We start from the raw sequence: 26,892 nt of genomic DNA, 5'->3' as shown, positions 1-26,892 counted from the left end.
CCTACTTGTTTGTCGGCTGTGAGATGCGCAAGTAAACCAAATCGGTTTGAATTGCCGCCATATCTAGGTTCTGTAGCCGAAGGGTTTTCCCCTTGTTTGCCGATGGTTGATTTGGGTTTTTTCCTTTTAGTCTTCGGAGAAGCACGAGACTTTCGCTTTATTTTTTGAAAGCGCTGCGGGGCAGCACATTGGGGGCTCGAGAGAAACGCAGTATCCAACGATTCATTAGCCGCGGCGGTTTCATTTAAAGAGTTCATATTGAAGTGTGCACCAAATAACCAGGGTTCTAGCCAAAACCCTGGGATAGAAAGCTTTAAGCTCGCAAACAGCTGTTTGTGCGATCGCGTGGCAGCTGGGCAGCGGAGCCCCAGTTCGAGTAACTTAACTTTGTATTTTTGAATGAAAATGTTTTCGTTTCACTATTATTTCACTGCTAGTGACATGGGGGGTCACTATTTGCTATGTGTGCCAGTATTCTGGACTTGTCCATAAGTTTAATACCGCGAAAACTAATTTCACTTAATCCACTTTGTCAGGTGCGTATTGTTAGACACGAACCTTTTCACCGATCCTAAACGAAGTATAAATTCTTTCCCAACAAATATAAATAGGAATCCAGATTTGGTATTTGGTTGCACTGCAACTACAAGTACACCGCATACAAAATATCTAATCCTGTCCCGCGTCGATTTAGGAGGCGTGGCAGGTTGAAGTGTAGTCCAGCGACGTTAGCTGCTATCTATGAATTCTGCAGTAGTACTGCAGTTGTGGGGGCCAGTCTTCTGTTGAAGATTAGGTTGAAGATTAGGTTGAAGAGTTTACTTCCTCTCTAATCACCGGCCTAGTGGCTAGTGGACGCCATAAAATCATGGTCGGCACGCCGACTCAGCATTTCATGTATTGCAATTCGGCTGTCCGGATATCGGGGTGCTGAACTCATCTTGAGCGCGTCAGCATTATTTGTGTCAATCTACTTAGTTGCTAGGGTATTATTTATGTAAAACAACTTATTTGTCGAATCAGATGTATCAAGTGTTCTTTTCAGTTGTTAACTACCCCCCTCCACAGATTTAAGACCGTACTCGGTTGTATTGAACTTCTCATTATCGCTGTATCTTGATGGAGGCACGTTTTCTCCTTAATGCCAAAACAGGGATAAATGAACCAATCAGACCGATGTTCAGGATCACTCCGGACACGAACCAAAGTTTGGGGGAGCCCGCGGCGTCAAGCTCGTCCTTGAAACCTTTGATAAAGCGTAGATTGTGGATGCTCATGCGGTGTAGCAAGGGTATGCTCAGCACTGGGTACGGCCGACAATGTTTAGTAGCGGTGATCGTACTATGACAGGCTGCTTGTCCAATGTTTTTCGCAGATTTACGAACTCCGTTCCATTGATGGGGGCTGAGCGTTCGAAGGTTACCAGGTCCGTTTTTTTGACGAGCACCTCTGGGCCGCTGTCGGTGTTGATGCGGGCTGTCGCCACGTTGATGATATCGACGATGTCATCTACGGGCATTATTGCCCTCAGGTGGCTGGGTTGAGTAAAATATTGCGCCGTGTTTCCCGCATGGAGCTAACAAGCACAGGTTTCGCGACGAGACCGCTCGCAGAAGATGTCGTGCGTGGTTTCCGTGCACTTGGTGACCGCAAAGGTGTCTTCTTCACATTCCGCCAAAGTGTCCTCATCAAGCCTTAGGATTACTTGATAGTGTGATACCGGGTAGACGAAGACCTTCTTACACATGACTTTGACTCTAGGAGCTATTAGTATTTGGATTATGTCATCGGATTAGAGGACCTTAATTCTAGCGGCTTCTAATAAACTAACTATTGAAATATATTGTTCAATGAGTGACTTCAGATTTGGTTTAATTTGTTTATCTGTTTTTTGGTTTCTGAATTTATGGTAATATGCCTGTAATCCGAGGCCTCAGAGTTCCCGCAACCACTTTAAGGGCAGTCCCCAAGAAATCTAATCTTCTTGCAATTCTATGGTGTATTTTAGGGACGGACAAAAAAGGTTTTCAAATGATCTGTATCGACATCTAGTAACTTGCAAATATGCGACTGGGAACGGACTCTGACACTTTTACTGTCCCATCTACCATACTAGTGAATTCGAAAAGGTTGCTCACGTGCCTTAAGTAATGCAAACAAAAGTACATCTCCGTCTACGACTGAGATGTATTTGGCGTGAGAAAAGTCAGTGATCCGTGCATTTGTCACTGCTAGGGTGATGAGCGTTGTGAGGGCGAACCTGCACTCCAAACGTAGAGTGAGGCCAGGATATTTTAACTTAAATCTGGCTTACTATTAAAAAATATGGCTTACTTGCAAATTATAAGTGAGGGGGCCTACTTGTGGCTGTCCTTATGGACCACCCTCCCCTTAATGAGAAAAGACGATCGCAGTTCTGCCTGCACTTTTTGTTCCGTACATAATGGGGTCAGCTTGTTCCCTAACCCTCCATTGTTTTTGACAAATACCACTTTTCCTACCTCAAAGACACGGTTTCTCCTAGCTGTGTTGCATCTTTCAATGTTGTTCTGCTGGGCTTTTATCAACCTGTCTTTAATGTCTCGGCAGCGATCATCGGTTCCCGTGTGAAGAATCTAGACCGGTTTCTCATGAGTGACCGAGTGTTATATTCTAAAGTTTCCCTCAAGATTAGTTCTACAGTATCGTTGATTATTTTGTCAAGCTTAAGACACCTGGCGATTTCCGTCAACGTGCTGTGGAACCGTTCCACCTGACCTGACCATGTCGATGTGGTAGCTGTTTTTCAGTAAGGAGGTGATGGTTTCAGAATTTAAGGCGGCCTCATTATCGGAATATATTGTCTTGACTTTAGGGAATAAACTCACGAGTTGAAGCAAGGGCCCTGTGATGTCCACTATGTTCTGTACTGCACTGGTTGCACCACCGCAAACTTCGAGAACTTAGGAATTGCTTCCTATCGGTTGAGAAGATGTCAATGTGCAACATTTCGCCGGTGTAACTTGTCATATATGGCTTTGGTGCATTGTCTGCAATTTGCAACCACTTCTTTTGCTGCTCATTTTGGGAAAGTAATAATCGTGGAGGACTGGCTTGGTTTTTTCCTGAGCCACTCTGTGTGCACGATTGTGAACTGCCGTGATAATTTCTAACTGTTCGTTTTTATTAGTAACGTCCGTTACAAGCTTTTTGCAATATCGAAACTGAGTAGCCGGGAAATGCGCAGTTAGGTCATGCTGGAAGCTTGTCAGAGTGGGTAGGTTGCAGTGTATCGCATTTACGACGTCGGGGTTCACGACTTCTTTGAGCAATTTTAAAATAATACCTTTGTCGGAAAAACTGATTAAGTGGCGAGTTTTGCTGCGTAACAATTATTATTATTATTAAGTGGGTTTGTATGTGTACTGCGACCCAATCGGATCTATTGTACTACCCCTTCATGACTCAAAGATCCCCCTGTCTAAATGCCAGAATTTTATTGGGGTTCAGGGTTGCAATTGTTTCCCGTGGGACTACATACATGCCCAGGAGTCTGTTCCTCTTGATGGCAAGCGCCATGCAATCACATATAATATGTGAAGAGTTCTCCTCCTCCATGCAGCAGAAGCGACAGATTATTATGCGTGGTGAGGTTCCACACGACTTACCGGCAATGTTTGTACACGTGAAAAGTGCTCTGGTGCACTTATCAATAGCGTTATCGACAAGAGTTTTGAAGCTATGTTTGGAGTCAAGGGTTATCCCAATATACTTGTCGCAGATTTATTTTTCATTTCAAGTATAACGACCGTTTTCTGTTACTTTGTGTCCACTTCTTTCGTGTTGCATATTCTTAGAGCACGCATTCTCTACCTCGCAACAGCGTGGCAAATAACTGTTTCTGCCAAACGTAGTCTGGTCGCGGGCGGGAGCGAGAGCGATAGAGAGATATTCCCGTTAATAATGGGACTAGCAAGGAATTGACAAAAAAAATTCAGATCCGACATACTTACCTTCATTGCTGGCCTCTATGCGACATTCTGACAGGGTTATTGCCATCATTCTCTGTAGCTTGTACCTATTTATGAAAGGAACAATAACAGTTTTGCTAGGATTTAGGCTCAGGCCTACTTCCTTGCACCATTCGCTGTTCATATTGAGGCATAGTTGAATGATATCGCAGAGTGTTTCCTGATATTTACCTCTAGCTATAATGACAATATCGTCAGCATAGTCTTGGCAAAGTATACCCCGGTGGGTCAGTCTTTCCAGCAACTCGTCTACCAGAAGGCCCCACAGGAGAGGTGAGATGACACCCCCTTGAGGGCAACCCCTTGTGGTAGATACTGTGAACGACTGTCCTCCTATAGTGGCCATAGCACGCCTAGATGGCAGTAGTGACTTGCCAGGGATGCGTTGACGGCCTCATAGGAGGTATTGTCGAAAGCACCCTGTATGTCTAAGAAGGCACATAACGCCACTTCCTTGTGAGTCAGTTAATCCTCAATAAGGCTTTTCAGGTGATATAGGGCAGTATCAGTTGATCTGCCCGCCGTGTAGCAGAGTGCTTCTAGTGCTGACATCCACTAGCTTTTCCAACGTTTATAGCAAAAACGATGTCGATGACATCGTCGAAAACGACGATGAACGACTTCGGATCAGTGATGTATTTCTTTCCGTTACTGGGGTGTTCCCATCCGTTTGAAGCGTGCTTCCCGGAAAGTGAGGAAATTGCTCTGTGAAGTCTAGCGCCTTCACATGTGTTTACTATTGCCTCATAGAAGGTTCTATAATTCCGTCGTTTGGCTTTCCTGATCTCATGGTTATACAAGGTCAGTTTATTCCGGTAGGCATCCCAATTCCCTTATCTTTTTGATTTGTTAAAGAGACGCCTGGTCGCTTTCCGCAACTTTTCCAAGTGGTCGTTCCACCATGAAACATCTTTATCCCTCTTGGGAGCCAATGCCAAGGGAGCAGTTTCCTCTGAACACGTTTATAATGTTATAATGTCGTAATGACACGAAGTAATGTCTTCTACGGCGGCCTCCAGTTCTAGAGTGGTACGGAGTTTCCCGGTTACCACAGTAAGTGGATCTCGCAGTAAGGAGGCATTGAACCCTTCCCAGCTCGTATTCCTGGGATTGCGCCTACGCTCGCTGCATTCTAGATTTAGCCCTATGTTAAAACGAATAATTCTGTGATCTGACATTGACTCCTCAGAAGATACGTGCCAGTCTGATCTGTTGCAAAGTGTAATGTCCAGAACCTCAGATTTTACCCTTGTAACAAATGTCAGAACATTGCCGACATTTAGGATTTCTAGATTATTATTTAAGAGAAATTCTAAGAGTGACTCACCTCTTTGGTTCATGTCGCTGCTGCCCCATATCACGTGATGTGCATTTGCATCACATCCAATGATGATTGGGAAGTACATCTTCTTACAGTGTTCAACCAGTGCAGTGATTTCGGGCGATGGGCACGCCTCGTCACCGGCAAAGTATGCCGATGTCACCACAGTCTTCTTGGCTGCTCCCACATCTTCTACCACGATCGGTACACAGTCCCGAGTGAGAAATTCTGTATAATAACTGATGGGTTGTTGGGGGTTGCTATCCTGGAATTTTCCAAGTATGTTGAAAAGAAAACACTCGAAGAAAAACGAACACTAGACTTTTCGTAATTGCGCGGGCGCGACCGGGCGTATGTTTATTCAGCGTGGTTAGTTTTGAAACTGGTGCTTAGTCTAATTAGTTAGGCTCTCCCAAGCGCAGCGGAGGCTCCTTGGAGACTCTGTGGTGAAGAGAGGGAGAGCGTAAGAGGGGTGGAGAGCTTAAGAGGGAGCGGAGAGCGGGTGGCAGTCCAAACCCCGTAACTTGAACAATAACTAATATAATAATTAATCTACATGCCAGGATACAGGCTCTAGGGCTAGAAGCCCGTTGATCCCAAATTACCTTGGCGTTCTTCACGTACAGTCCTTTTATTCCCTGGTTATACCAGGGTTTCTGTACCAGGGCTAGCGCGATGGATGTTCACCTAAGCTATCCCTTAACTCCCGACCATTAGATGATCGGCTCCATCATCGGCGTTACTGATCTGGAGATGCCCAGATCACCATCCGTCGGTACCGCTTCTTCCTCCCTCAACAGGTCTAGTTCCATGCCTAGCTCCTGAGAGGATATCGGGGTCTGATCCCCCATCTCGATGACGGTCGCACCCAGATCCTTGTTGGATCCGGAGAGCTTATTGGGCTTTTCCTTCTCCACAGAGACTAGTGGATTTTGAGGAGTCTCGACCCGTCTTGTGCCGGCTTTGATCGCCTTGGCCTTCTTTAGACCACAAACTGAGATGTCTCCAAACCTGAAGCTCAGCTTGTGGTCGCTATAAATAATCTTGGCACATGAGTTGTCATCAATTCCAAGGCTGGGGAGCGAGCTACCACCCTCATTCTTCCTTGATATGAGACGCCAGATCTCAGTGTCCAAGTCATTCTGTTTCCTTATCAATTCCATGATCCACTTTGTTGTTTTGTCCCCTGTCCTGGGGCAGAAGATGGTAATGTTGTGTGACGATGACAAGTCGTCGCCCATCTTTACCTCCAGGGAGACACCGCTCCACTTACTGAGGCTGGGGACTGCTAATTGCAGCCACTCAGCAGTGGTCGCGTTGCGGCAATCCACTATCAGGTGACCCACCCTGAAGTGGATTCCTCCAAACTTAATTGGAGAATCCCAACCAGAGAGGACTATCTCCTCCAGTAGTGCGTACTCGGGCTGTGAGAGGTCCTCACTACTGAGGACGACCTTAAGGTCTCGTACGACCGCAACTTTAATGGTCCCAGTTACGGCCGCATATGATGGCTTGCGTACCTCAGTTGCCTTTGCACCCCTTGAGGTACTTGCGCCATCGAAAGGAGCAGTCGGGGGCCTGCTCTTCTCCACCTTCTGCCTCTTAGGCGTTTCCGTCGGAGGCGTCAAGGTGCCGTTTACCCGCTTCGAAGCAGAGTTGGTCCTTTGCTCTAGCGGCTGCGGTGTCTTGGCCAGAGATAAAGCTTCCGTAGGTGACTTGCCATGCTGAAGGTAACGAAGATACCACTTCGTTCTGGCCCCGCTCAGCCCCTTACGGTTAGGGTCATCCCGGGCCGCATTCTGACCAAGTTGCGGTAATGGGTTTTTAGCCCGTCCCGCTTGCCCGGATTGGACCACAGTCTAGTGACGCGGTGTGGCTGCCCGATTCTTACCTCCCGCAGCTGGGCGTACTTGTGCCGTTGGCCCACTCCGATTAGAAGCATTTTTTGGTGTTACCACCGAAAAAGGCAGCTCCCCGTCAAGGAGACGGTCCTCAAACTGTCTTGCGACATTTCCCGAAATCAAGGCCTGCGGTATTTTAAGATTTTTGGATCTATGGTTCATGGTTTCCAAGAGCTGCAAGGAAATAAACGGTCCACCCGGGCAGAGATCCGCAGTACCCGAGTAAGGTTAACCAGACCAGGCGGACGCCACTTGCCCGGACTCTCCGTTAGCGACTGGGCTAAGTGTTGCCTGGGCCCCCAGCCTGGCAGACTGTCGGCACGGGTCGAATGGCACCGTAGTCCGGCCCGGAGATGTGGAAATTTTTGAAAGTTTCCAGGTCCAGCCCAACTACGATTAGCCAGCATGACCTAACTAAGAGCCTGTTTCCAGCCGCCCTCGCGTGGAGAGTGTACACACTTAGCACTTCCAGTAGTGTGTCACAACTACGGCGCGTACCACCAGTTGGTTGATCCCCTTGTGATACCGACTGGAGTGGCGGCCGCTACGTAACAATACTAAGCTTCGTTTCAGCTGGAAACATGCTTTTTCTATAATGATTTGATTTCTGAAGCAGCTTAGTGGTTGATCTGCCGTTTCGACCGTGTAGGTCAGTGAAAGTTCGCTGTGAATAGTCGCAGCATCTGACTGAGGCTCATTCTGTAAGGCGTTAATATTCTGCCTGGAGAACGCATCGGCCCCATGATTTTTTTTAACCGGCTAGTAGTGCATTTTCGCAATATGGTCGTCTATGTACGCTTTCCATATTTTTATCTTCGGATTAGGATTGCGATCGAATGTCAAAGGCTGGTGGTCTGTATAAATGTTGATATCGCGAGTGCCGTACAAATAGTGATGTAACTTGCCTAGAGCCCACACTATGGCATAGTGTGACTCACTTTCTTTGAGTGTCCTAAAGATCTTTGTAATAGGTCTCTTTTCTTGCGATAGAACGGCGCTGATACCGTTCGCGGAAGCATCCGTTGTCAGATCGAATGGCTTCCTGAAATCAGAGTATCTGAGAATTACATCTTCGGAAGCCAAAACATTTCTTAGCCTCTCGAATGCATCTCTCTGCAAGTCGCCGAAGTCAATAGAAGTTTTCTTAGACATGTGTCTGCTGGCAGAGCCATTTTCTCCTTTCAGCTAGCTTGTCAAAGCGCTCGCGATTGCCGCAAAGTCTTTAACGAAACATCGATAATACCTGGCCAGGCCCAAAAATGACCTAAGCTCATAAAGATTTTTCGGTTCTGGGTACTCCTATATGGCTTTTACCTTTTCTGGCCGGTTTTTGCACAGCCGTTGGTTACAATAAGTCCCAGATAAATATCTCAGATAAATACTCAACACCTTGTTTGAAAAAGTGTGTTTTTTCGTTGGATACCTTTATGTTGGCATAACATAGGCTTTTTAAAACGCAATCTATGTGCCTAACATGGTCTTCCTAATTTTCGGAAAAATAATGACGTCACCTACGTAAACGTAGCCTGATTTGCCAATTTGTTCTCGTAGGACGTCATCGATCGCTCTTTGGAAGATGCTACCAGTATTCTTCAAACCGAATGGTTATCGACAAAATTCATACTTCCCGCCATTTATTGAGAAGGGGGTCTTCTCGCGGTCATGCGCGGCCAAGTAAATCTGGTGATAGCCGGACATTAAATCTAAAGTACTTGGCTTTACCTAAATTCGCCAGTATCATGGGAATATTCGGTATTCGACACGATTTTAGATACGCCGATGGGATGCGGGTATAGTTTGGAATATACCGGCCTATTATCGCTTGCCCGAACTGTTGCAACGACAGAAGTGTTAAATGGCAGTGCCTCGTTACGCCGTTACGTCCGAAAACGCCTTAGATCTGTTCATGATCATATTTTGAAATTAAATTTTTACTGATTCTGGTACGGCAATGTCATTCACGTTAGTGAACTTTACATTGTTGGAAATATAATTCTGCAGCTTTTCGGAAACAGAAGCAAAATTTATTGTACTTTTCTCCGTGTCCAATATAGACCCTACTTGAGCCAGAAAGTCAAATCCTATCATTCCATCGAAAGGTGTCAGCGCGCCTAAGAGAAAGAACATAGCTGTTTTCCCAAAACCGTTCATCAAACATTTCTGGTGAACCCTGTTAGAAACATGAATGGAACTAACTGTGAAAGGGCTTGATGTAGTTTTTCCCCGCCCCAGTGTCGATTAGAATTTTTTAGCTGTCTCCCTTGTGACTGGAGTTCAGTGAACGGCAGACGGGAGCGCTTCCTAAAAAATTTATCTGATCATTATCATCAGACTCCTCATCTATTTCGGTAACGGCCGTTGCGGCGGCGCTTTCATATTCGCTGTCATTCTTAAGCTAAAGCTAAAGCTGAGGGAAAATCCTTTGCTTGAGCCGGTAGGACTATGGATCTCGGGTGTCATAACGATATTATTTGTTATCAATGTCAACCATTTCTCTACGTCGTCGTAATACTGCATCATGTTCCCCTTGCCTGACCGTCTCAAGTCCCTGCCGAAGAACTCGCACTTTTGTTTTGTCCGCGTAGGTGCAGTCCAATCGAGCAATTATGGCATCGAAATTTAAGACTGCTATGGCCAACTAGTAGCCCTCTTGCCAATCCCATGATTTTATTTATGATGATAGAGACGGCTTGGTAATGCGCATCGCTGCCATGATATGGTTTGAAGATTTCATATGCGTCTAGGGCTGACTGTCGCCACGACACATAATCATCCTGGTCTCCCAAATAATCTGGACTGGTTTTAACGATGTTTAGCTTGACTTCACATCGAACGTTTGTGTCTACAGTTATCTTTTGTAGGCCTCCACATGCGGTGCTTCTACACGCAAGCTTTCCATCTGTTGTTTAACGTCCTCTATTTGTGTTTGAAACACCTGAATCAGCCTAGCCTCTTGTCGGGCTACGGCCTGGCTAATGGCTCCAGATATTATTGCCTGTAGCTGGGCAGCGTCCATGTCTGTAACTGTCACTATCGTATTCGACTTTAATATCTCTATATTCACATGGCTAACTCATTGACTAGTGGTCGGCACTACACAAATATATTCTTGCCGTGCACAAATGATCGGCTTCCGTGAAATTATAAAATCACGTTGCGCAAGAAAATACAATGGAGGTAGACAGAGGTATTCACCTCTCCGCGGTCCCGCGGTATTTCCACTGTTAGTGTTAAGGTAAGTGTTAATTTACAAGTGCGTGAATAAAGAACGAAAAGTTGAAGTCAACCCCGCGCGTTTTTAATTTCTGGAGGAATCCGCAGCAGCCGCAGCAACAACAACAACAAACATTTCCGCCCTCTACATTTCATGGTCCTTCGAGCCGGATAAATCCTGATCCTGCCAGCGCTCCTTGCGGAAAAAATCAAGATAAGTACGGCTTGAAATCCTATTCCGTCCGTGGTCGCCATTTTCGTTTTTCCAACGGCGTTCATTCTTTCCGTCCATCCGTACAAGTGAAAAGTGAAAATATACAAGTACATGCGCCCAGCCACCGTGCTTACTTCTTTTTTCTAAGTGCATAGACAAGCACTTTGCCAATACCGGCCCCCTAATTCGTCTCACGGTGATCCGCTGGTATCCAAGCGCATATACATATATATATATACATTGTCCAAAATTCACTATTATCGTCCGCTGCTAAACTGCTGTTTTTTGCCTCATTAAAATACACAAACCACAAATCCAACTAAAATTAATTCAAAATTTTACATACACATAAATATACGCATACATCTCCATATACATCACACATATTAGCGACATACATTGCGCAGATTATCTGCATTCCCTTTAACCAAAGTGTACCAAAGTTTACATTGCCTGTTTCCCAAGTGCCGACGCGGAAAAGGCGTATAACCAAAGTTTACCTACGTTTTGATTGTTTCCCGTCGGCAAATCCATACCACAAATAAAATTTATTCCAAGTGCCGACGCGGAAAAGGCGTTTTATCTTCCATCAATGTTTTTAATAATATTATATTAATAAATAAATATATTATATAATATAATAAATAATATTAAGAACAAATTTTATGTCTAAACTCCAAATAATACATACATATTCACATACACACAGTCGCGACTTACATAGACTTGCCAAGTGCAAGTTCTTTCGTCTCCTCTTTGTTCTTTATTGCCCTGACAAAAACCGGCGCATAGCGACGAGAGAATACCCTACAATCGAAATATAAAATACAAAATTTAAAAAAAAAAAAAACTGACCCGATTATTTAATAATTATTTAAGCCAAATAATAATTTTTTTACAAGCTATTTCTGGCTCCTATTTCTGGTTCCTAAATTAAAATAATAAAATTGTCGCGATTTTTTTCGTTGTGGTCCTAAATCCGGTAGCTATTTTTATAAATTCAAGTTTATAGCTATTTTCTATATATTAGCTAATCTTTTTCGGGATTTCCAGTCGGTAGCGATTTTTATAAATCCTTGGCTATTATCCAGACTCCAGCTGGTAGCTATTTTTTTAGCTATTTTTTTCAGAAATTGCAATAAACTGAATTTTAGCTATATTGTGCTTCAATTTAAGCTTTTTTCCAGTTGATTTAAGATCTATTGGGGCCTTATTTCACAAAAATTGGGATTTTTTTTTCCTTCGTGCTCCAATCTCCAGATCCCAATTGCAACTTTCTCCCGAATTCCGTCGGGATTCTTTGTCCATCCAGATTTGGTTGCCCTCTGGGTGTGGTTCTTTTTCAATTCCACATTTTTTTTTTGCGGAGTGCAGGCCTTCTTGACTTCCTTCTCCTAGGACATAGCTGAGCATGCCCCTAGAGGGAGACAAGAAAAAGACACCCGCACCTGGAAAAGAACAAAAGTTCAACCCGCAATCTCCGATATCCACTCGCGGTAGGCCAGCACCCAAGTCCGTTAGTCCCAGGGTCAAAACCGCGACTCCCACTCCGAAACCAAAGGTTTTGCCATCGACCAGTTCGAAGACAACTCCTAGGTTGGTCATTTCCCGACCAGTGACGCGAGCGTCTAGTGAGTCTTCTCTATCGAGAAAATCCGAGAGTCCCTCCGCTGTCGGGACTGATTTCCTCCGCGTCACACGCTCTACCACAAAGAGAATGGCATCCTCTGAGCAGCCGACGCCCGCAAACGCAGCGTTGCATAAATTCATCGCCGTCAGCGATCGCGTAAGCCTTTTCGAAGCGAAGATCAACACTCCAGATCAAGCCTCTCCGTCCCTACACACGTTAAAAGTCCGTCTGCAACAGGTGCGAGCCTTATGGGACAAAGTGGAAAGAGAGTACGAAACATGCTCTGACCTCATGGCCCAAGAAGGATCCCTCGACACAGTGCCTATTCTCCAGGCCAAATATGACTACTGCTACTCAGTATACGAGTCATGTGCAGCACAAATTGGCGAAACAATCGACAGAGCAACGCCTCAAGTCGCGCAAGCACCCTCTCAGCCGCTAATTTCGTCCGGCTGCCGCTTACCTCCATGCGACACGGAAGTCTTCGATGGCGACTACCTCCGATGGCCCACTTTCCGGGACCTATTCACGGCAATTTACGTAAACAACCCCAGGCTGACTCCGGTCGAGAAGCTATTCCATCTCCTCACGAAAACAAGTGGCGAAGCAAAAGCCATCGTGGCGAAATCTCCTCTCACGAATGATGGTTTTGCTTCGGCGTGGGAGGCGCTGCGAGATCGGTTTCAAAACAAGCGACTTTTAGTCAACAGCCAGCTCAAGCTCCTTTTTAACTTGAGTTCAATTTCTCAAGAATCTGGTCATGCTTTAAAAGAGCTACAATCCACGATTCAGGGGTGTTTAACAGCACTAGCGCATTCCCAGGTATCCACAGAAAACTGGGATTGTCTCTTGGTTTTCCTTTGCGCGAGCAAACTGCCCAAGCAGCCCCTGTCCTTATGGGAACAGTCGCTAACTACCAAATCCGAGATCCCAGCTTGGGAAGAAATGAATGCCTTCCTGAGCGAAAGGTATCGGACATTGGAAGCCATCGAAGATATGAAACCGACTCAGGCAGTTCCAAAAAGGCTTCAATTCTTCGAGACAAAGGTCAGCACCAAACTGAAAGGGTGTGACTTATGTTCTAAGGAGAACCATCCGGTACGATTGTGCCCGCGTTTTCTTCAAATGTCTGTTGACTCGCGCTCCGGATATATAAAAAAGAAGCAGCTATGTCTGAATTGTTTTGCCAGAGGTCACCAGCTACGTGACAGCACAAGCACACACAGCTGCTTTACATGTAAGGGCAGGCACCATACGCTGCTGCATCGCAGCCCCCCAAATTCCGAAAATGCGAGTTCCTCAACCTCGCCCCCTACACAGCAACTTACGAGACCCTCTAGCAGAAATGCATCGGCAAGCACCTCAGCGGTGCAAACTTTCTTCGCGTCCGGCACTTCAGCCGTCCTACTGAGCACAGCGATGATTGACGTGTGCCATTTGGGGACGAACTACCGAGCCCGAGCCTTAATCGACTCGGGATCCGAGGCGACGTTCATTTCAGAACGCCTGTTCAACCTCATCAAGTTGCCATTCCGCAACACCCAGACCCAAGTCTCCGGGTTAAATCATTCGGTCTCCGCGAAATCCTCGAAGCTGTGTCACTTCGGGATTCGCGCACCTACTAAGCCAGGTCTACAGTTAGACACTGAAGCGTACGTCCTTCCGGAGCTCTCAGGCAAACTGCCCTCCTATCCGATCCCTCGGAATTCTTTGAAGGACCTGCCCGCACTCCGCTGGGCAGATCCTACCTTTTTTGAGAGCTCTCAAATTGATGTACTGATCGGGGCTGACATTCTACCATCCATAATGATGGATGGCACCCGACAAAATATTTGCGGCTCGCTCCTGGGCCAAGAAACTATTTTCGGGTGAGTGCTAACGGGGCCGATTTCCAAGGGTAAGCCGAAACGGGTCGCATCCTTCACGACCCATGTGCACCAAACAGGCGACCCTGATTCGCTCGACACGCTTCTCAGCAAGTTCTGGGAGGTGGAGGATCTACCAGTAAAGATGGTAAAAGAGTCGGACTCCTATTGTGAAAGGAACTTCCTCCAAACAACAACAAAAGACGCAAGCGGGAGGTACGTGGTGACGCTGCCGTTCCGGGATCCCGAGAATACCGGATCCGATTTAGGATATTCAAGGTCCATTGCGTTAGCTCAGTTTCTTAGAAACGAAAATCGTTTAAAAAGAGACTTTCCCTTAAAAGAGCAATATGATAGCGTGATCCAGGAGTACCTGGATCTGGGTCATATGAAAGAAGTTCCGCCGACTCACGATTCTCCCTCGTATCATCTTCCTCATCACGCGGTAGTTAAGCCCGAAAGCACCACTACAAAGCTTCGCGTTGTATTCAACGCTTCAAGTCCGTCGGCAAATGGGACCAGCTTAAATGATATCCTTCATGCTGGTCCAGTCCTACAATCCGATCTAACGATCCAGGTCCTGAAATGGCGTTATTTTCAATACGTCTTCAGTGCAGACATTACGAAAATGTATCGTCAGATCTGGGTCGATCCAAAACATACCCCGTTTCAAAGAATTCTGTTCCGAAACAAGGAAGGAGATATCCGAGACTTTGAACTAAAAACAGTTACCTTCGGGGTCAACTGCGCCCCCTTCCTCGCCATTCGAGTCTTGCAACAGCTGGCAGAGGATATCCAAGTGCCATTTCCAAATGCCAGCCGCATCATCCAGCAGCACATGAACGTCGACGACGTTCTGGCAGGGGCGAATTCCGTAAACGAAGCCCAAAGTTCAATTCGAGAGTTGCAAGCAGCCCTAAGTGCCTCCGGGTTTCCGCTAAGAAAGTGGACCTCGAACAACAAAAGCGTCCTTAAAGACGTCCCGGCCGAACACCTCCTTCATAGCGAGTTCCTCGACATCGATGCCGAAAGCACGGCCAAGACGCTCGGTATTCGGTAGGGCAAAGTCCGACGAATTCTATTTCGTTCCCCCCGACATAGTTGTGGAACCCTCCTATACAAAGCGAGAAGTGTTGTCCCAAATCGCTAGGTTGTTCGATCCTGCCGGGTGGCTCGCGCCGTTCATAATCCGTTCAAAAATGTTCATGCAGGAGATTTGGTTGCAAAACTTAGGCTGGGACGATAAGCTTCCCACTGAAATGAGTCAGCGGTGGCAATCGTTTTTAGATGAGTATTCCGACCTCAATCAGATCCGGGTTCCGAGATGGATCTGGTACCAGCCTGAGGTAATCATAGAGCACCACGGTTTCTGTGACGCGTCTCAGAGAGCCTATGGAGCGGCTATATACATCCGCGTCGAGATGGGGCAAAAGATCCTGACTCGCCTGCTTACAGCCAAAACACGAGTGGCCCCGGTAAAAACCGTCTCCCTTCCTCGGCTAGAGCTCTGTGGTGCCGTGCTGTTAACCGAAATGGTGACAGCAATCCTTCCGCACATGCCCTCCGCCAGTTCAGATATCCGCTGCTGGACAGATTCCACAATCGTCTTAGCCTGGCTACGAAAGCCTGCGTGCAACTGGACCACATTTGTGGCCAACAGAGTTGCCAAGATCACGCAGGCGACGCCAGTCGACTGTTGGGCACACGTTCGCTCAGAACAAAACTCCGCCGATCTAGCCAGTCGAGGCGTATCCCTACATGAATTGGCAGAAAACCATCTCTGGTGGCACGGACCAGAGTGGCTGCAAGGGCCCCGAGAGCTATGGCCAGCACAAAGCGACACTCTTCCAGTGACAGAGCTAGAGCAGCGCGCGGTCAAAGTGCATTTTGTCAAGGGCCCGTCCATCGACTTTCTCGAACGTTTCTCCAAATTGGACAAGGCCCTGCGAGTTCTGGTCTATGTTCAACGCTTCCTTAAACGCTGCCGCAAAGATTCGTTCTTGCCCAGTTCACGACCTACAAGTGAAGAGATCCGAGAGGCAGAACGAACTCTGACCTCCATTGCGCAGCGCAGAGCATATGGCCAAGAGCTTCAGCATCTGACCGAGAAAAGGCCTCTTCCAGTGTCAAGTCCTTTGGTGAATTTGTTCCCGTTCATTGACCAACACGGCCTTTTAAGGGCGTGCGGCCGTCTCACTGCATCCAAAACCCTGCAATATGATGAACGTCATCCGATTCTTCTCCCCTATGACTGTAGACTGTCGCGCCTCATCGTCCAATTTACTCACCAGATTACTCTTCATGGCGGTAGTCAATTGATCGTACGCCTGATCCGAACAAAGTATTGGATTCCTAAAATCAAGAATCTGGTGAAGGCTGTGGTCAATCCGTGTAAGATTTGCACGATTTACAAGAAGAGACTCCAAACACAGCTGATGGGCGACTTCCCGACAGATAGAGTCTCCTTCTCGAGGGCGTTCACCTACACGGGTATCGACTATGCCGGCCCTTTCGAAATAAAAAATTATACAGGGAGAGCGTGTCTCATAACGAAGGGATATGTTTGTGTGTTTGTGTGCTTTTCCACGAAGGCTATCCATTTGGAACCCACTTCCGATCTAACAACCGAGAAATTTCTAGCGGCCTTTGCTCGTTTCGTAGCGAGGCGCGGTTGTCCTCAGCGGGTCCATTCGGATAATGGTAAAACCTTTGTGGGGGCGGCAACTTTGATTTCCAGGGACTTTCTCCAAGCTATCAAAGAGTCCGTGACTGATGCATATAGCCATCAGGGACTCGTATGGCGGTTCATCCCACCAGGGGCTCCACATATGGGGGGTTTGTGGGAAGCAGGGTGAAAAGCTTCAAAACCCTGTTCCTTAAATCGACGTCAGTCCGCAAATATACATTTGAGGAGCTGGCGACGCTTCTCGCTAAGATTGAGGCTTGCCTCAACTCTAGACCCCTCTCCCCTATGTCCGAAGATCCCTCAGATTTGCTGGCCCTCACACCAGGCCATTTCCTTATTGGAGGGCCGTTGCTTTCCACGGCGGAACCCGAGATAAAGGGCGAGGCCAAGTCGATAATAAATCGATGGCAACACCTCAAGGCACAACATCAGCAGTTTAGTGCACGGTGGAAAGAGGAGTATCTCAAAGAACTCCATAAACGAAGCAAATGGCAATTTCCGACCAGGAACCTACAAGCCGACGATTTGGTAGTTGTCAAGGAGGACAATCTACCACCGAACGAATGGCGGCTCGGCAGAATTGTTTCTGCCTTTCCAGGAGCCGACGATCGCATTCGAGTCGTTGAGATCCGTACGTCTCGCGGCACCATAAAACGCCCTGTCCACAAAGTTATTCTGCTACCGATGGAGGACAAAGAGTCCTCCGTTCCTAGGGATTAGGGCACTTCCCCCATTCCGGGGCCCAAATAGTTGTCGGCTCACACCAGAGAACTGCAGCCCGCCACTGGCACTCTACGTCCACCCGATAAACACTCGGTCTCTAGGCACCCCGTCTTTTTTGACACCCTACTTGCGGCAACAGAAAATATTCGGGTGTTTTACCAACGTTGTGTTTTTGTTACGAGTAAAAAAACCACCCGAGGCCTGCTGCGCAAGAGCCGTATGGGTGAGTGGACGCACAGTCAACGATCGGCCGCAGGTCATTTTTTGTACGCCTAAAATTTGTATGGGTGGAAGCGCGACGGGTATAAGAAATGAAGGGTAAAAGGGAATACCCAAGAAAAATTTCGTGCTCATGTCGGGTGCCACCCGTTTCGAATCATTGCCTTACTAATTTTTCACGAGTCGCTAGCTGAATACTCTAATGACAAATATTCTTGCATAAATTCATTTTTGAAATGAATTTTGTGACATTATGTACATAGATTCGGCTATTAGCATTATTACTATTACTATTATTTTTACTATAATTTACATTTAAATAATAAAAACGTTAATAATATATATAATATATAATAATATATAATATATATATATATATATATATATATATATATATTATATATATATATATATATATAATAATTAAATTACATATATATATATATTTATAATATATAATATTATAAAATATAATAAATATATATATATTTATAATAAAATATAATAATAAGATGAAGGGCATATTTTACAAAGTATTCGACAAAGTCTAGAGCCACGCCGAAAGAATAGTGTATAAACGTATGGAGTGTAAAACGTATGGAGTTACGCATCTTGTCTGTGACTCGACTATCTACAAGAGTAGATAGACTGATAGAGACTATAACCCGAGTATTTTTAGAAACACCCGAGTATTTTTGGAAACACCCATGTGTTTAACGGTAAACCCACAAGTGTTTTTGTCACTCATCCCTTTTTAGGCATTTGTCTTTTTCTGACTGTTTGTCTTCTCTACCCTCCGTTATGGGTGCCGAGTATGATCGGCACCCGCGACGCAGGTCACCGTATTGATTCGGGTGCGGGCACAACGGGGTGTCTTGTCTACATGTGCAGATGTATACTGTGTGTTTGTAAGTACCCGCGATGTGCGTGGCGGGTAGCACCCGCACACAAAATTGTTGGGTGTGAGTCGAGTGGCTAAAAATGCCACCCTTGCAGTTCTCTGGCTCACACTAAGCTTTTTCATTTCTTTATTGGCAGACTTACTCACTTCCTCCAATAATGGCTCCTCGTCCTCGTGCCACCCAGTCGTTGGAGAGCAGACGTACTCGAGGTATTAAATCCTACCGCTGCCGAGTCTGCTCTGGAATCCATCCTCTTCGAAAGTGCACGAGGTTCCACAAACTGAGCGCTGAAAAGCGCCTTCGGGCAGTACTTATTAATAAGTACTGCTCGAACTGCCTCGCCCATCAGCACTCAGGAGGAGACTGTCGCAGCCAAGAGGGATGCAAGAAGTGTGGAGGAGACCACCACACCCTACTCCACATGCACGAGGTCCTCCCCGCTCCGAACCCGGCAGCGCTACCAGCTCCGACACGCAGAGAGCGCCATCCCGCTGCACCTCGTCCGGTCCGGATTTCCAGGACTCCGCCACCAGCCCCAGTCGCCAACAATTGCCCGCGTCAGCAGCAGCAGAAGGCTGTCCCCATACTGCCTACACCCATCGTCGTGCTGGACACGGGCTCGAAGACCTTTGAGACCGGGGCCATGATCGACCCATGCATGCCGGTGAGCAGCATCGACCGGTCGTTAGCGGCTGCGTTCCGGCTGCCCATCACTCGGCTGGGAGGCAACGAGGTCTGCTCGGTGACACTCCGGTCCCGAACAAGCACCTTCCGACTCAACGTCGTCCTGAAGATCGAACCCAGCCTAAGGATCCGGACACCCATCCGAGCTCTGAGCGACGCCGCCAGGGCCAAGTTTGACGGTGTTCGTCTCGCGGACGAGCGCTTCCACCGGCCGGCCTCCATCTCCCTCGTGTTGGGATCAGATGTATATGCCAATTTGATCCAACCGGGGTTCCTAAAAATTGAGGATGGGTTGCCCGTCGCGCAGAACACGGTGTTCGGATGGACCGTTTCTGGAACGTGCACGAAATGAAGAGGCCGATCCTGCTGTCTAGCCGGCCAGGGATACCTTTGCCTACGCAAGGGGGGGGGGAGAATGTTCACGCCGGAAGGGCGCAAACAGTTGAGCGGCAGTGTAAGCGGCCAATGCTTGTACTCAAAGCTCCTCCACGGCTCGCAAGCACCGCTGCTCGCGCTCTCCTTCTCTCCTCTCGCTCTCCTCCTTTCCCGCAAGGTATTCACCTCTCCGCGGTCCCGCGGTATTTCCACTGTTAGTGTTAAGGTAGTCTTAATTTACAAGTGCGTGAATAAAGAACGAAAAGTTGAAGTCAACCCCGCGCGTTTTTAATTTCTGGAGGAATCCGCAGCAGCCGCAGCAACAACAACAACAAACATTTCCGCCCTCTACATTTCATGGGGTATGCAATTTATTTTTAATTTAAAAAAAATTTCGCTTTTTTTTTTAATTTTCAATAACTAATTTTTTTATTACTTTGTTCTGTTACTTTTATTTATTTATTTTTTTTTTTTCGAATTTACGCAACAGAAAAACAAACGATATGCAATATATTTCGAATTATAAAGTCTCGAGGGTGTCGCTGAGTTCACTCATCAAACTTACATGTTTTCCTAAATTAACTATCCTGTTAGGTTAAATTGGTTTTGTAGGCCTGATGGAGTTAGGCCTCAAATATCTAATCCTGTCCCGCGTCGATGTAGGAAGCGTGGCAGGTTGAAGTGTAGTCCAGCGACGTTAGCTGCTATCCATGAATTCTGCAGTAGTACTGCAGTTGTGGGGGCCAGTCTTCTTTTGAAGATTAGGTTGAAGAGTTTACTTCCTCTCTAATAACCGGCCTAGTGGCTCGGCAATTATGTCAATAATAAGAGAAGGTTTTACGGCAATGCCGGAGCTATATTTTATTGATGAAGCGTAAGCTTTCGTATCTTAGACAGAACTGAAGTACAAAATATATTGAAACATAAGTCTACCCTAGCTCCAATGCACCACGCAATAAAATCGTGGTCGGCACGCCGACTCAGCATTTCATGTATTGCAATTTGGCACTTCGGATATCGCGGGGTGCTGAACTCATCTTGTTCGCGTCAGCATTGTTTGTGTCAATCTACTTGGTTGCTAGGGTATTATTTATGTAAAACTACTTAGTTGCCGAATCAGATATATCGAGTGTTTTTTTCAGATGAGGTTGAGAGGTCGCAGAGGTTGAGTATGTTGTTATTCCGATACGTTACTCTGCGCGAAAGTTTGCCTATCCTAGTGCCTGCCTGGTTATATTACGTGGTTTTCGTGCAAAGTGGTAGTGCGCAGGTGTTCGAGCTAACGATCGAGATGTGGGAAAGTGCACGACATCATAAATAGTTGCAAGAAAATTAAATTTGCACTTCTTTGTTGTGGACGGTCCAGCTGTTTAGCCACCTATCAGGGACCTATCGCAGTGTGCAATATGGATAGATCAGTATTGCCAGACTATCGGCGTTGCCAGATCTCCGGTGGTGATCGATATTGCGCGAAGATAATTCAAATTCCAATTTGAATTCAATTTGAATTTGTTTTCAAGTGGACCATTACTGAGTAAGCGAATTTATTGTTAAACTCAAATTATTGGCGTGGACCGACAGACTGAAAATCATTCTCTCACCATCGCGATCAGCTCGCGACTGTGGCCGATCGAGTCCGAGGTATGGGTGGACTACTGTGATGCCTAAGCGCCCAACAAGTAAAGTGAAAACATGTATTGAACAATATCGCTCCCTTAGGTCGGAAGCAAATGCTCTAATAGGACAAAGCTACTACGACGACAACAATACATTAATGACCTCAAGATCCAACTCAAATGAATCAATTGCTTCACACACCTCAAACCTAAAAACAATAATAAACACAACAGACTCAGATGGCACTATGGATGATGACTCTCAGTCCTAATCCTCTTTCATATGCACAAACTCATACACACACACCACAAATTAATAATCATGACAATTACTATATTAAAATGGAACATCCACGGTATTTTTAATAATTACAACAAACTGACACTACTTATAAAAGACCACGCACCCGACATTGTATTTTTGCAGGAAACCAACCTTCCATGAAATTAAAAAAAAATTTTTTGCCCCAAAGAATATACTGGTTATTTCCACAATTTTTCTTATAACACCTCAGCCAAACAAGGCATTGGTGTTCTTATTAAAAGGAATGTACCACTTACATACCGTAACATTAACTCCAGCATACTCTGCTCCGCATTGCAGCTTAAATTTGAACAGATTATTAATATTGTTAATGCGTACATCCCACCAAGTCAAATCTTTTCATCCTCTGACACATCAGAAATTCTACAAAATCTTAATGGACCCACAATACTCCTGGGTGACCTAAACTCATGGAATCCTTTATGCGGTTCGCCGCGCACAAACACAAACAACACGAAACAGCCTAATTGTTCTTAACGACGGTTCCCAGACTCACCTTTCAACTCACAACACTTTCACTCACATCGATATCTCACTGATATCTCCACAGATAGGCAGCTGGTCTATATCAGATAATCTCCATGAAAGTGACCATTTTCCTATAACCATCCACCATGCCTAAATGCAAGACAGACCTAGCAAACTGTAAACGCTTTAATGAAAGTTGCGAAAAATCAGCAGCATATTGGACTGACGGTTGCCGAAATCAGCAAGTCGCACAAGTGACGAAAGTCATACGAGTAGCTGCAAACTGCATCATTCCCCAAACGAAAGGAGTAATCCACAAAGCCAAAGTGCCATGGTGGAACGCTAACCTTCAACAGCTTACGGACCAAAAGCAATGCTTGTTCTCGTCCTACAAAGCCAATATGAATGATACAAACCTTATCAGGTACAAAAGAGGAAACGCCCTTTTCAAAAAAGCCGTACTTTTGGCCAAGCGTAACTCCCTTAAAAAAATGTACTTCCAAATTTTCCCCAGTATCCTCCACAAAAAAAGTCTGGTCCGATATAAAACGACTAGCCGCCATCCCTCCCACACCGTAGAAATACATCAAATCAAACTCAGGTACTCTAACTGGATCATTAAATATCGCCGAGGAGTTTGCCTTATCTTGATCAGAATACTCTTATGACCAAACTTTTTCAACAGAATATATACGAGAAAAAAATCATTATCTTTCAGAGTCCTATCTCATCGACTCACTTTCCCCATCGGCTACATGCTTAGATTCCAAATTCACATTGCTTGAAATAAGAAATTCAGTAGCAAAAGCAAAAGGAAGAAGCCGACAGAGATACCCTATGCTCAAAAACCTATCTCTCCACCTAAAAAAAAACTTTTGGATACCTTTAATCAAATACTGAGCACTGGAAAATACCCACATACATGGAGATCGGCTACCATTATCCCTATCTCATAACCAAACAAACCTCCTTCCGATATTAACAGCTACCATCTAATTTCTCTGCTATCCTGCCTAGGAAAAACACTAGAAAAAATATTAGCACAAAGACATCTGGTTCATTAAACGCCACAACCTAATTTCCCATAATCAATTTACTTTCTAAAGAAATCATAGCACAATAAACGTGTTATTGCGTATCCAACACTTCGCGTCGAACGCTTTTTCGACCAAAAATCACGTCTCTATCTTGGCGACGGATTTTGAAAGAGCCTTCGATCGCGTGGGGATTCATGCCGTACTTTGTATTGGTCCAAAGCTTTATAACCCAATTAAAGCCTTCATGACCAATCGGTCCCTCAGGGTTCGAATAAACAATGTCACATCGAACTCCCACATTTTACACAATGGAATCCCGCAGGGTTCGCCACTTTCGGTGGTTTTATTTATGATAGCTATCGAAGATATAAAGGACATTGTAACTCGGCATAAAGATATTTACATCTCACTTTACGCAGACGATGCAATAATCTTTACAAAAATAAAAAATATTAACACAGTCAGAGAAAAATTCTTAAAAAAAATTTTGCAAGAAATTAACTTGTGGGGAGCAACCTCTAGATTTAACATTATTAAATTTCTATCATCTAAATATTCTTATATATGTCGGAGCACAATTATTACTTTCAATTTCACGCAGCCAGTTTCGAAGACACCGAAGGCCTACACACAATTAATTTGTGTCACTCACTTCTTCTCCGTGCTAACCTTCGAACCACACTCGGCGACAGCGACCACACGCTGCCGCCGCGCTGAAACGGGAGATGCTAAAGCTACAAAAATAGAGCCGGCCAATAGCAACGCAGTATGCAATAATGCAATACGATGAAATACCAATGATTTCCCAAAATGATGACATTACTATTCTTGTGAAATATTCTAGCACATAAACTAGCTTACAAAAGTATGCGCCGACACATACATATTAAGACTCTCATAGATATTACGCGCTCATTAATGCTATCTAAAATTGACTACGGACTGCCAATTTTCGGTTGGTGTGCTAAATCACACTTAAAAAAGCTACAAGCCCCATATCACGGAGCGGTCCGTCGCGCCATTCACGCATTTCCCACATCCCCAGTAGCGTGCACATTGGCAGAATCGGGTCTTCCGTGTATTCAATCACGCGTAGAAGAAACTACATTGATGCTTATCCCGAAGCTGTACACCACGTCCAACTTCCTGCTAACCAAAGACTTCGGAGCCATATATAAACAAAAACGGAAATTTAAGTGCATATCCACTCTAAGACGTTGCGCCAACTACACCAAGCTACTTGACCTTCCCCTCCCTAAGCCCAGGAGGCCCTTCAAATCGCCAGCACTTTGGGGTTCCAAACAGCCAAACATAAACCTTCAAATATACAATGCTGCCAAAAAGGATACAGGTCGCCTAGAATACCAAAAACGTTTTATGAGCGCACAAGATGATCTTGGTGTGAAAAACTGGATCTACACCGATGGTTCTAAAGTCACCGGCGCAACCACTTTTGCGGTTGTTGACTGTAACCGTAAAATAATTGCAGGAGGTAGGCTTCCGTCATACAACTCCATATTCACAGTCGAAGCTTTCGCCATTCTCAAAGCATGCCAATTCGCTTCCAAAAACAATAGTAAATCTGTTATCTGCACAGACAGCCTCTCCTCTCTCTCCGATATACGCAACTGGAACCATAATGACCCCACAACACAAGAAGTTAGGCACATCCTAAGTTCTCATCCAACGAAAATCACCCTACTCTGGGTTCCCAGTCATCAAGGTATCCATGGGAATGAACTTGCTGACAAAGCCGCCCAAGAGATGAGGCTTACACCATCAATCCTTTTCACTCCGTTTAACTCCAAGGATTTCAAAAGCCGAATCAAGCTATACCTCAAAGAAAAGAAAATCTCCGAATGGGCACTATACACAGGTACCAGTTTACTAACCCGAATTCCATCATGATAATTTTTTTTTAAATAAGTTCACCGAATTTGATTTTCAAATCCTTCCTTAAGCTTTAGCTTACTTATATGTATAACTGAAAATATAATTACTGTAGCATTGGTTAATCAAAATAAAGTTTTTTCAATGTCTACATACGAACAACCAATATGCCCCTCTGTCTGTCGGTACTGTGATCAAGCTAGAAAGTTAAGATTAAGCATGAAGAGACGTAAACGCATGGAAAATTTTCTTCAGAAAATTTCCACGGTCACACTAACCGCCTATGTATGCATTAACTAATTCATATTGTAAATTTCTTTTCTTTTTTTTTTTTTTTTTTTTTTTTAATTTATTTATTAAGGCATACGGGGAAGTCTTGAAGCCCCTTTGTGTCCTTCTTATCTATTAATTCAGCCCATTTGGGCTCGCCGGCTAACTATAGTTAGCTTTTTCAAATTTACAGTAATTTAACTACAATTACATAACAATCACATATAACAAATAGGATTTAAGATAAGCGTCAGCTTCTGCGGACCCTTGTCAAAGGAGATCGGGTAATGAGATCCCTCGGTTGCCTTCTATTGAGCCTCCTTGGTGGGCGAGATCTGTTTAAAGCTCTGGCCAGCCGATTTCTGTGGCGCTCCAGCCTGTCATGGTATCTGCTCGAGTGCTTGTTTATTTCGTCAAATACCGTTGCGAGTTTCAGGTCTCTGTGCAGGGTGGTGTTTCGAACAAACCACTCGCAGCCGGTGATGAGTCTTGCTACCTTATTTTGAATAGCCTGGATCCTTTTGATGTGGCTGTCGCAGGCTAAGCCCCAGATTTGGCACCCATACTTCCAGTTTGGTGCTAGGATCTGTTTGTAAATTGTCAGCTTGTTGGATAGCGACAATTTACTGCGCGAAGAAAGTAGCCAGTAGTGCTTCGCCACCTTAGCACGTAGGCGCGTTCTGATGTCGGTCACATGCTTGGAAAATGTGAGTCTGCGATCCAGAAGCACTCCAAGGTACTTTGCTGCGTTCGGCTGTGGTACGGGGACTTCCTCTATGTAGACGGGCGGTGGCGTTCTCCGCTTTAAAGTGCAGCAGACGTTGTTGGATTTACTGCTATTGATGCCAATATTCCATTGTCTTGCCCATTCCGAGAACCGGTATGCAAAGTCCTGGATACCATCGGCTGCGTGCTCGCATCGGGACCTGTAGGTGACGCACACGTCATCGGCAAATGTGGCCAACATAGATTTCCCGTAAAGGCTTACATCTGGCTGCGGCATGTCGTGGCTATACAGGCAGTAGAGCAGGGGGCCGAGGACACTACCTTGTGGAACACCAGCTGCCACGTTGTGCTCGGTGGAAATTGCTGAATGAAAGCGCACAGCGAACCTCCTTCCTTCCAGGTACGATTTTAGCAACCCAAAATATGGAGCAGGCAGCGTCTGCTTGATTTTCAGTTGGAGTCCAATGTGCCACACTCGATCAAACGCTTCTCGAATGTCCAAGAAGAGGCTGTTACAATATTCCTTACAGTCGTAGGCAGTCAGAATTTGGTCGACGACTCGATGGAGCTGCTCGACAGTACAGTGGCCAGCACGGAAACCGAACTGGTGCTCAGGGGTAATCCCCTGGGCTTCCATAATCCTTACAATCCGGACAGCAATCAGTCTCTTAAACACCTTCGAAATTGAAGGGAGGAGACTGATCGGCCGGTAGGAGGCGGGCTCCCTTTCCGGCTTGCCAGGTTTGTGGATCATGGAGATTATCCCGAGCTTCCACTGATAAGGGAAGTATTGCAACCTCCCAATAGCGTTGAAAAC

The 26,892-nt window shown here is 45.6% G+C and overlaps 1 protein-coding gene across 1 annotated transcript; it reads left to right on the top strand.

Moving 5' to 3' along the window:
• The first annotated feature begins 15,353 nt into the window (after nucleotides 1-15,353).
• LOC123327163 lies at nucleotides 15,354-17,009 on the top strand. Its single transcript, XM_044922765.1, has one exon. The coding sequence runs from the start codon at nucleotides 15,354-15,356 to the stop codon at nucleotides 17,007-17,009; it is 1,656 nt and encodes a 551-aa protein (XP_044778700.1).
• The last annotated feature ends 9,883 nt before the right edge of the window (nucleotides 17,010-26,892 follow it).

This window comes from Drosophila simulans, chromosome 2R (assembly GCF_016746395.2).
Source record: "Drosophila simulans strain w501 chromosome 2R, Prin_Dsim_3.1, whole genome shotgun sequence".
In the NCBI taxonomy this organism is placed as follows: domain Eukaryota; kingdom Metazoa; phylum Arthropoda; class Insecta; order Diptera; family Drosophilidae; genus Drosophila; species Drosophila simulans.
The sequence above is the reverse complement of the archived record's forward strand: the minus strand, read 5'-3'. Positions and strand labels throughout refer to the sequence as shown.